This window comes from Acanthochromis polyacanthus, chromosome 9 (genome assembly GCF_021347895.1).
Source record: "Acanthochromis polyacanthus isolate Apoly-LR-REF ecotype Palm Island chromosome 9, KAUST_Apoly_ChrSc, whole genome shotgun sequence".
Classification (NCBI taxonomy): domain Eukaryota; kingdom Metazoa; phylum Chordata; class Actinopteri; family Pomacentridae; genus Acanthochromis; species Acanthochromis polyacanthus.
This window is the reverse complement of record NC_067121.1, coordinates 39,641,955-39,653,540: the sequence shown is the minus strand read 5'-3', so window position 1 is coordinate 39,653,540 and position 11,586 is coordinate 39,641,955. Positions and strand designations below refer to the sequence as shown.

Sequence of the window (11,586 nt, the reverse complement as noted above, 5' to 3'; positions counted from 1 at the left end):
GTACAAAAACCAAACTAGCACAACCCAAACGCTAAAGTCTCCTGCAGCCTACCAGAGAAGCTCTTTAAACAGAGAATCAGGACAGGAACTCTTACCTTCTGGACAACCAACGTTGGTTCACAAACAACCAAAAACCTCTAAAGACTCACTACAGCCAAGATAAAGACACAACTCAGCTGCACCAAACCCACTAATCACTGCACACATTAGCACCATGTGCTAACTGTGGCTAAATAACCACATTTATCAAGACAACTATCCAGTACTAAGCCCTAAAACACACCAAGAAACACATTAAAGAGGATTTTACTGCTGGAAGCTGCAAGCCAACGCCTAAAGAACAAACTAAAGCAACGGAGCCAAACCCGGTAGAGTGAAGAGAAGCAGAGGAAATGTTTGACTGCAGACATAAAGCAGGAAGACACTGAGCTGCTCAGGTGTTCCTGATAACACCAAGCAGCCACCTGGACAGCCAATAGGAACACAGCTTACTGGAAGTCTGGAAGTTTACAGCAACACATGTGAGGAGAAAAATCACAAAGTCTGTCTCTAGTTCAGCTGAAAATATGAGTTGTTGTCTACTTTATTGACCAAACTTTTCAGGAAGTAGATGAAGAATAATTAAAGCTCTCATGTAGAAGTCCAACTTCTTTTGGACCTTTGTGGAGAGTTTAATCTTCCTGCTTCATAGCAACATTTAATACACCTAAAGCTTCCCTGTTGGCTCATTGGTGGAGTTTGTTCCTGAGCATCTGAACCTTAAATCCAGTCAGAGGACCATCTTCAGTCAGAGAACGTCAAGACCTTCCATCAGCTGGACCAGATGTGGCATCAGCTCCCTCTGAACATCTGGATAACAGGAGAAAAGACAGAAATCAAACACAGATCACAGAAATACAATTTATTCACTTTCATCATTTTATAGAAGAAGCATGAACTTTATTAAAACTGCATCTACAAAAAAAAGAAAAGAAAAAAAGAGCTGCCAGTGGAGGAGGCCCAGGAACAGCGGCAGCAGCAGAATGATCAACCCAGAGCCATGACTGAAGACCGGACCTCGAGGCCCAAACATCAGACCGACCCACCGGTCCTCCCGATTAGCCACCTCAAGCCTGAGCTCCAGGAGGAACAAACACAGAGAGATTGGGGGGAAAGGAAGACAGAGAAGGGTTATTATTTTAAAGAAACTGTTAAAAAAAAGAGAGAGAGAGAAAGTTTTATCAGTAATTTCTGGAATAATTTTTTATTCTTTTACAGATTTTCCCAGTTGGGTTAGAGTTAGTACCCAGAAAGATCACTGAAAAATGTTTTATGATACAATAATTTAACAAAAGCTGGATGTTAACAAATGTTAATTAATTCTTTGACATTATATGACTGTAGAGTTAAATATTTATTTGATGTTTGCTATGATTATTTTTGCCAAATTGTGAATATTAAGGATTGCTGAAATAGCAACCAATTTTTAAAATTACTTTTTTTTACATATCTTTTTCCTGTTTAATTATTTAAATAAATAATAACTAAAAATTACAGGAAAAAATAACTCACTTTCATGTTGACTATGAACTCCTAGAAAAGACCAAAAGTGAAACAAAATTCACATTAAAAAAAAACCTGATTTAACTTTTTGGGTTCGGGTTAAAAAACAAACAAAACTATTGTTCCATGGAGTAATTTATTGTCTGAAAACATGTCTGGTTGTGTGATGGTTGAAATGTAGAAAGAAAAATAAGGTTTCTAGCTGACTTTGTCCACATATAGGAAGTGATTTATTTATTTCTGCAGCGTTTAAAACTCCAGACGTTCGACCAACGTGTTCTCCAACAGAAAAATATAATTAATTTTACAAATTTAACTTTAACAGGTTGAAAGAATAAGATTGAAACAGGAGCAGTTAAGGGTTTTTATTTTTACTGAATTAGAAGAAAAATTCTCTTTTTAAAAAGTTATTTTCTTTTAATGGTATCAGCAGGAATTTGTTTTTAAAAGGTAATCAAGAAAATTAATTTAAAAAGAAAAACAGACTCAGTTTACCAGCTGCTGGTTGATATTTAGCCCTGTAAAAAAATATAGAAAAAAATAGCAAAAAGAAAAATCATATAAATAAAACTTAAAAAAACATATAGATATGTATCTATAAAATAATTAAAAATATATACATACACATAATTAAAAGGAGAAACCAGTTTTATTAATTCTTATATACTGCTGTTGTATTTTTGCTGCAGTGTTTTTTAAGGAGTTTTAATCCAGTTGAGTCCAGCTCCTCCTACAGCGACACCTGCTGGCTGAAAATAAAACTGCTGCCTCAGAATCAGTCGCACAAACCAGAAGTTAATTTCACAACAAATAAAATTTATTCAATTATATATTACAAATATGTACAAGTCATGTAACAAGTAAATATTAAAATAGACATTTTTTTAGAACTATCGTTCAAAAGGCATTATGTTGAAAAATAGGATTTGTTGTGATCTCACATTGAAACTGTAAAAGTACGTTTGTTTTTCCTTGGAAGCCACAACAGACTTTAATGTGCGCAAGACACGATGGACGACATGAGGAGTGAGGCCGCAGAACGGACAGAACACAAAAAAACAAAAGAAGGGGGAAAAAACGTCTGGAACACTTCAGTAAACCTCACGATTCAGTCCACGGTACAGCTCTGGAGGAAAAACACAAACAACGCAACGCATGCACAGCATTTAATTGCCAAAGTCCAAAAACACCAGCTGTGGCGTGGAACTCCAGATGAGGAAGGAAGAAACAGGAAAAACAAAAACACAACGAAAGCCAACACATGCTTAGAGTTTAAGCCAACGACAACAAGAACATCACGGACGAAGAGGACTCGATAGAAAAACAACTTTGGTCCATTAAAACATCAGACAGAACGAGTTTACAATCAAAATATCCATTATTTTTTGTTTTTACAGGTTTAAAACAATAATTACATGGGCTATTTACAAATGCACAATTGTTTTATGTATAAAATAAGTTAAAAAATTAAGAGCACAGTCTGTACACAACGTATGAACACTCACTTTGAAAACATTTGAAATCTTTCTGCTGAAGAGGAGCAGCTCAGTGCCGCCCAGCGTTTGGTCTCCTGGACCCGTCTACTTCCTGGTGGGTGGTCTGTTTGTGGACTCTAAGAGCTCTGGAGTTAAATCGTTTTTTCTAAGTGCTCTTTTGTGACGCTGCCACATTCTAAGTGCTTCACATTTTTTCCCACCGAATACGATGGACCACCGTCGCCGGGGCCGTGCCGCCGCCGTGGCAACGCCCGTCTGTCCATCGGCTCATATCGGGGTGAGGTCGAAGTCGTCGTTCACTTCCACCAGCGGGATGTAGAACTCGGGGATCTCGAAGATGCTGGTGGACTTGTAGGTGGCCGGGTCGAGCTCCTGCAGCTTCAGCTGCCACTCCAGACGCTGGACGGCGTTCAGAGCCGCCGCCTCGTGCTGCTGCCTCATCAGGAGACACGTCTGTGGAGGAAAAACATTAACATGTTCAACGCAACACAATCTGCTTCCAAGAAACACGGAGATGATAGAGCTCAAGACCAACTCCTCCACTGAGCGTCATCATCGTGTTGCTGCATGTTTTCATGTGATCACTAGGGCTGGACCCGAATATCCGAATATTCGTTCGCTACGGTACTATCCGGATGTTAATTTTGGTACCCCCCCCCCCCCCCTCCCCAGCACCGGCTTCTACTCATCTATCAGGTCTCCAACCTCCTCCATCATCCCATAATGACGACCACCTGAGGTCCAGTGATTTCATAACACCCTCGTCCCCAACATTCACACGGTCTTTGGCCGGAATTCCTTTCATTTTGCGCTTTTTAAGGAAATGTTCTATGTCTTGATTGCAAAAGAAGCAACAATTAGAAACTGTGATGGAAAAACTGATGTTTTCCACGTGGAAAAAGGAGGACAACCTTTCTGAGCAAATGGGAGGAGTGACTCAGCGTCATGGGAAACGACTAAGTAACAAATCATCATCTTAGTCTGGATGAATCCAAGGACAACACGGACATAAGACTCTGGACTAGTTCATTTTGTTTTTTTTACTTTGAAACTTTCACAAAATAAAAGTGACAAAAAAAGGAGCAAATCAGTTTCAAATGCAGAAAATGATCTTGTTTTTTCTTAAACTTGACCAGCGACACACAAACTCAGATGAGTGCTGACATTTCACAACATTAAACGACAAACTGACGCACCGGGAGGAACATCAGCAAGTTTCTAAAGGCGTCTTGTTTGGATAGAGATGGTTTTCTAATCCTGAAGGACCAAATGAAGATGTCTGCTCATTGAATAAGTAGCTGTGGTTTGTGGTGGCTGCTGTCTGCAGTCCAAACCCTCAGTTCTGACTCGTATTGTTTACTGCCGGGCGTTTCCTTACAGATTTAGAGCGTTCATGATTCTTCACTGCTGTGGATTTACGGTTATTTAACAAAAGACTGCTGGAGGATGTAAATAATAAAAATGAATAAAAATTAACTCCAGTGTCAAACCAAAGTATTCCAGGTCGATGCAGGTTAATTTACTGCTTCTTTTCGCCACGTTCTCTACCAGTATTCAGTCAGGATTCAAAGTCAGAAATTTAAAATGTAAAAACATGAGTCCTTTAACCGGAAGTCGAGGACATCGTAAACTGAGGACCTCCTGAATACAGACAAACAATCACACTCACACCTACAGACAGTTTAGAATCACCAACTAACCTCAGCGTGTTTCTGGACTGTGGGAGAGAACCCACACATGTACAGGAGAACATGGAGACTACAAGCAGAAAGATCCCAGGACGGCCGGGATACGAACCGGAGATCTTCTAGCTGCAAGGCGACGGTGCTAACCACCCCTCACTGTGCAGCCCCACCATACAGTTAAACAAAAAGCACCTCCACATTACTTTAATCATCGCCCTAAAATTTGGTCTGCATGTTCCAGTGAGGGTAGGACTGAGCTAGAGCACAACTTAAAGGACAGAAAATGCAAAGTTTGGGGGTTCACTGCATTAGCTGTGTTTTATTTTCAAGGAGAAAATTCAATAAACAAATGCACAGGTATACATTTAGGGGCTTGACTTTAAAGATACTGTTGTGTGGTTTTAAGTGTTAAATAGAGGAATGTTCAGCTAGGCAGAAGTCGGTCTATAGAAGGATTCAATCCAATCACTGCAGGAGAATTGCACAACTTCCCTGTGGATAAAAACACCACGACTCGATCTAGACGGTAACATTTCTCACCATGTTGAGTTTTAAGATCATTTGTTGCTAATAATCCTTAATAGAAGTGGGGAAAGGTGAACTAAAAGTCAGACTAAAGCTCAAACTATGGATTGTTTTCATTATTAGCTCATCTAACGATCCTTTTCAGGGCTGAACTGGTTAATCGTTTGGTCTGTGAAATGTCAGAAAACTGTGATAAATCACAATTTCTCTTAATTACGAGACATCTAAAGGTCTCGTTTTGTTATTTTACACTGACGAGAAAGTGTTATCTTACGCTTACCTTCAGTTTGTCAAACTTGTCGTCCACATCCTGTAACCAGGACATGAACTGCCGGGCGTTGAACCGGTCTCTTACCGACGTTTTGCCATCATCGCTCTGTGAACCCAACAAACAGCAGCTTATCAGACAGGCTGAATTTCCTCTCATTAGACACGTTTCACAGAAGCAGCTCTGCGTTACTTCTTACCTGGACGTCTTGCGGCATGTTGTACACCTCGGCGTCCAGCAGAACGGTGCAGGCACTGAAAGGCAGAGTCTGATTGGCTAGTGTTCTCGCTGCCCGGTAATGGACCCGTAAGACTTCCTGCTCATTGGAAACAATCAGCTTTTCCTGTTTTAAAGAGAAAATAAGACCAGTCGGTGCTGGAAAGCTTTCCGACATCGAAGAGTTCTGCTTCTAGGGTTTATGATGGAGACTCCTCATCCCCACGTTAACTTAGATTTAAAAACACAAAGAGTGGAATACGAACCCTTTCAATGCTGTGCTGCAGCCGTAGTTTCATCCGGACGACTTCTTGCTGCTTGAACATCTCTTTCAGCGGCTCAGGCAAAGAAGGAGGCGGAGTTATCTGTTCAAACAAACAGTAAAAAGAGAGGAAGATGGTTAGAAACACTTCTATCAGTCACAGCGTAGTTCATTTTCCTCATATTTACTCGACACCAAAAAAACTGACTTGCTTCTGCCACTTAAAGTAGTTTTAAAATACAGGCTGAGAATCAGTTTGCCAGCATGAAGGTTTGGGGTTCAAAAGCATCTAATTAAATCTAATTCTGTTCAGATTTCAAGATTTGCAAGCTAAATGGAACACTTTCTGATCACAGAAAGAGAACTTGCAGCTATGACCAAAAAACAAGATGAACAAAAAAATCGATGTTAGTTAAATGTACATCACTGTGAAAAATACTACAAAAAAAAAGATTTTACTCAGTTTGATGCATTATTCCCAATTTGTATCGACACATAAACTCAAAACAGAAATAGTTACGTTAAAGTTAAATAAATTCCTGCAGCAACAAGCTGTCATTCTGGAAACTTGGACGGGATGGGAGCATCTAAATCTTTATTGCTCTCATCAAATAGCATTTTTTTTTAAAATTTCAAAAGCCAGAAAGGTCTGGTAGACATTGAACCGCTTATTCTTATTTTATCGCCTATTTTGCTGTTATTAATAAACAAATGCTCACCAAAATGTTTTCCAAGCACCTTATGGGCCTGTTAACAAACTTCAAAATGTTATTTATACCAAACGGAGCCCTTAATATACTGAGATAACACACAAAGTTTAACTGAGATTCTCCTGAAATCCACACAGTGGTGATTTGTAATTCCTACAGAGACAAGCTCAGATTTTAGACTCTCAAAAGCTTCATTTAGCAGTTTCAGAGTTAGAGTCACTAGATAATCAGTGCCAGCAGAAAATCAGCAAACTTAAAGGGTTCAGTATTAAATTCAATTCATAATTTCATGACACAGCGCGACAAAACATGAGAAAATGATGACGACTCACTGTTGGTATGCAGAGTTTGCTGAGTGGGTTTCCGTCCAGGAGGTAGGATCCATTGAAGGTCACGTATTCGTCGTAATACTGCGGCGGCTGCGGGGTGACGCTGCACAACACTTTGCGCTTCTCCTCAATCTTCTTGCGGATGTGCAGGAACTCGTAGTAAGGGTTGGCCCTCTCCGTCTGGTAGGGCTGGATCTCCTCCAGCTTCACAGAGTCCACGATAGCAGCCAGAGACTGCTGGCCTCTCTCCTTGTCCTGCTGGGCGGTGGAGCACGACTGGGAGCTCAACACCTTCGGCATCTTCCTCTTCCGTGGATGTGGCACGTGGACGTCGACTTCCTCGTCCGCAGAGCGAACCTTGAGCTTCGCCCCCGAGGAATCGGAATCCCGGTCTCCGGATTGTGGAGAGGAGCTCCCTGAGGTGTTGCCGCTGTCCGTCTGAGCTGCCGAATGGACGGCGCTTTGACTCTGATCTTCTACGGTCGACGACGACTCTGGTTTCTCTTCGGCGGGCGTCACCTCCATCTCCTCCGACAGAACCTCTGCTTTGGATTCAGACGTACCCTCTGCACTCAGGCTGCCTTCGACGGACGAAGACTCAGCTGGAAGAGGAACGGCAGCATCGCAGCTGCTCTCTGAGCTCTGAGTGACGTCGGTCATCTCTTCAGCCTGGGGTTCAGGACTCGCACTGGGAGTGCTGTCCTTCTCCGTCTGGACATCCAGAAACGGGCCTGCAGCGTCACTGGAAGGTCTTGATTTCTTGCAGTCTTGGTTTTCTACATCCATATCCTCTTGAGAATGTTTGGACTCAGTGTTAGTTTTGCTTAAACCTGGCAGGGATTCTCCTTCAGTGGAGCTGGGAATGTGCGAACTGGTGGACGGTGCAGGACTCTCCACCCCTTCAGTTCTGAGGTTTTCTGACTCGGTTTCCATATTTTCTTGCTCAGACCCATCAGCAATCTCTGGAAGTTTATCTTTGTGGTCAGAAACCTGCGTGGATTCTGTCTGCTGCTGATTCTCAGTAGCAGAAGATGAGAGCGGTTCTCTCTGCTGGAGCGTCGCCGGCTCAGCGGTGGGAGAAACCGCAGATATCGGAGGATGATCGGATTCTTTACTACATTCTGTCTGTGAAGCCTCCGTCAGACTCTGGACGTCTGTAACAACAGGAGGATCAGAGAAAGCAGCGCTCTTCTGCTCTACTGACCCTGTTTGAGAGCTGCCAGACTCGGGAAGTGTTGAGTTTTTACTTGGAAGATCTTTGTTTAACAGTTGTGTTGTCAAGCATCCAGCAGCGCTCGCTTCCCTCTCTGTCCCTGAATCAGCAACTGAATTCGTAAATTGTTGACTGCTGAGACTCTCCTCAGCTTCTGAGGACTCCTTTGTTCTCAGCTCCTCTCCCGTCGTTGTCAGGCTGGGTTTTGGCAGAGTTTCAACAGCTTTACCCTCAGTCGATAAGTTGGCGTCCTCGTCCAGAATCGCCCTGAGGTACGGAGATTCATGTCTGCCGGACAGCAGCGTCCGATTGGTTTGTGAAGCATCTGGAAGACTGTTGCAATCTTTATCGTGAACAGACGGCGACCTGGTGGCTTGAATGACGAGGGAAGACTGGAGATACGCAGGTTGTGAGTCTGAGGCTTCCAGGTTCATGTCGGAGTCGTACTCGGCGTTTCTGGGTGTTAACGTCGTGGCCTGACACGAATCCTCAGAGCTAGCGACAGAGACTAGAGACACAGACCTGGACATAAGGCCACCCCGTTCGCTCTCCGGCCGTGGTGATCTGGTCAGACAGTTTTCAACTGCCGACATGACCTTAGCGCTGATGGAAGGTAGACTCTTCCCATCCAGAGACATCGTCCTGGGGCTGGTCCCGTCCTTCAGGGGTTTGTCTCTGGTGTGGACGTCAGATGACTCAGAACTTTTTGACCGCATTAGCTCCTTACTCAAGCACGGCTCAATTTTCGTCCTGTCTTTAGGCTTGGACTTTCCTGGATCCGCCAGAGGTCGTTGTTTAAGACGTTCCCGCTCTTTCTGTTTGATTTTTTCCAGGTGTTTCCGGTGCCACTGCTCAATCTCTTGGTCTTTCAGGCTGAGCATGCGCTCAAAGCTGGTCTGCATTAGGTCATCATTCACAAGCCTTTTTTCTTTTGGCTTGGCGTCGCGTGTTGTTGGAGCAGCTTTAGATTTGGCCTCGTCTGTGTCCGTCTTGTTGGGTTTGGCCTTGCTGATTCTGGCCTGCTGGGAGCGGTCTTTGTGTCGGTCTTTATCCTTTTCCTTGTGTCTATCCGAGTCACGATCTCGCCGGTCGCGATCTTTCTCTGGCGTTCTCACGACTTCCTCCTTTGATTTCGTAGATAAGGACTTGCTGCTGTCAGACAGATAGCTCTTCTTCTCCTCTAAAAGCAGTTTCAGATTGGAGCTTGAGGAGAGAGTCCCATCTTTTATCTTATCTCTCTTTTTCTTGTCGCAGTCCTTTTCTTTGGAGCGATCAGATCTACTGTGATCTGCCGTCTTCTCCAGAGGTTTTCCTTTCCTGTCAGAGTTTGTTCGATCCTTTTCTCTGTGATCTCCGACACTGTACTCTCTGTCCTGCCTCTCCCTATCAGACCGCTTCTCAAACTTATCTTTACTTTTCCTGCTGTCTTCATGCTTTTTAGTTGTGGTTAAGGATTTCAGCTTTTCATTCTCTTTGTAGCTTTTATCTCCAGGCGAGAGGGAAGAAATGGTTCCCGTTCTTTCCTTTTCCTTCCAACGATCCACTGAATTCTGTGGCTCGACTTTGTCAGAGTGCTCCGTTTTAACCTTTTTTTCCTTGTCAGGATGCCTCTTCTCCATTTTTTCTGAGTCTTTTTCCTTTCCTGGGAGCCTCTTGTCAGTTTTCTCGCGTGAGCCTTTTTCAGAGGGCTCCAGCTGTTCTTGATCAGCTGTGATCCCACTTATGGGTTTCTCTTCTGTCTCTTCTTTCATGCTGTTGCTTTGCAGCAACTCCTCAGGAATCCGCCCTGAGCCGTGGCAGTCCACTTTCTCGTCACGCTCGCTCAGCTTTGAATCTTTTACCTCTTTACCGGCAGCCTCCTTCCGCTCTTTTTTTACGGCCTTGTCTTTCTCTCGCTCCTCTCTCTGCCTCTTTTCCTTGCTACCGGAGTGTTTCTCCTTTGTGTTTCTTTCATCTTTGACAGGAGAGGAATCAGAGGTCTTCTGCAGCGAGCTGTTGTCTTCACCTTCCTTTCTCGCTGGCAGAGCTTCATCCGTCTCATCACTTTTGAAAAAATTTTCTTTCCAGAACTCTCTGTCAAATTCCAAATTCCTGTGGCTGTCTTTCCTGGCCTCCTTCTGCCTGTGGCGGCTCCGCTCTGCCTCGTACTCCCTCCGGTGTTTGTCTTTCTCCTTGTGTTTGAGTTTATGCTTCTTCACCACTTTGCCGTCTAAATCGCTCTTCCGTAAGGCACCATCGCCACTGTCTATACTGTTTCCTATGCTGCCGTCTTTGTAGGGACTTGAGTGCCCGTCGTCTCCGTCCACGCCGGAGTCTTTCTGCTGATGTTTGCTCTTCTCCTTGTGCTTACATCCCTTGGTGCTGGAGCCTTCGGTGCAGTAGTCTGCGTCTGTGTAGTGGTTGTATTTGACACCGTCCACCGGACACGAGCTGTCGCTGATGGAAACGCACATCTTAGTATTTTCTTGTTTGAGTGGCGTTTGTTTGTCTGTCAGACTGTGGTTCAGTTTGGGAGACTTGATGGATGACAAATGGAAGAGGTGGACGGACGAGTCGTCTTTAGGACTGAAAGACATCTTGAACGAGTCTTCCTCTCGACCCTTTTCTGTGCTCTCAGAAACAGTTGCAAGAGACAGGACCAATGTTTTGCTGTTCTCTTTCCCGTCCTCCTGGTTTTCCTTGTTTTTATTCTGGCTTTTGCTCTTCCTCTTAACTTTGCCCTTGTCCTTTTGCTCAGCATTGTCCTTTTTCGACCTCGTGTCCGGCTTGAGGCTTTCCAAGCTTTGTGAGCAGGTGGGCGAGTTTCTTTTCTCCGAGAGACACTCCATTTCGTCGCTGGAGGTATCCGAGCTGCAGTGGACGCGAGACGTCTTCTGCTTCTTAGACTTTGAAGAAGAGTCCCCCTTGCCGCTCTGCTTTCCCGCCACATGATTCCTCTCTTTGTCCTCCTTCTCCCGCTGCCGGAGTTCCCTCCTGAGAATGTGTCTGTCATTCAGGGCCTTGCTGAGATCCTCCTCCTCTTCCTCGTCCTTGAACTCGTACTCATCCAGCCCCGGTACGGACGATGACGCCTTCGTGGCCGGTTTCCCATCCGAGTCCTTTTCGGTATCAGAATCATCCATGTTGTCGTCCACACTGGATGGATTGACGGATGGTGGGTCCTCAGAGTCTGTGGAGTAAAAAAATATAAAAACAATAAAATGATTAATCATGTTCACGCAGTCCTGTGATTACAATTAGTTTGATAAATAAAGCCCCATCTTGTCCATCTCTAGCAGACGTGCTATAAGGGATATTGCGCTGTAAGGTGCAGAGGATGTGAGCGTAATAAGGCTAAAAC

The 11,586-nt window shown here is 43.9% G+C and overlaps 1 protein-coding gene across 2 annotated transcripts in view; it reads right to left on the bottom strand.

Moving 5' to 3' along the window:
• Positions 1 to 2,337: 2,337 nt before the first annotated feature.
• The window catches only part of ankrd12 (ankyrin repeat domain 12), a 43,089-nt gene continuing 33,840 nt past the window's right edge, over positions 2,338 to 11,586 (bottom strand). For both annotated transcript variants that reach the window (XM_022209869.2, XM_022209870.2), the window contains 5 exons: positions 7,037 to 11,415; positions 5,999 to 6,097; positions 5,716 to 5,859; positions 5,529 to 5,624; positions 2,338 to 3,491 (listed from right to left, as the gene is read on the bottom strand). In XM_022209869.2, coding sequence (XP_022065561.2) covers positions 3,306 to 3,491; positions 5,529 to 5,624; positions 5,716 to 5,859; positions 5,999 to 6,097; positions 7,037 to 11,415 — 4,904 coding nt within the window. In that variant the 3' untranslated portion in view covers positions 2,338 to 3,305. The remainder of the gene's footprint in view (positions 3,492 to 5,528; positions 5,625 to 5,715; positions 5,860 to 5,998; positions 6,098 to 7,036; positions 11,416 to 11,586) is intronic.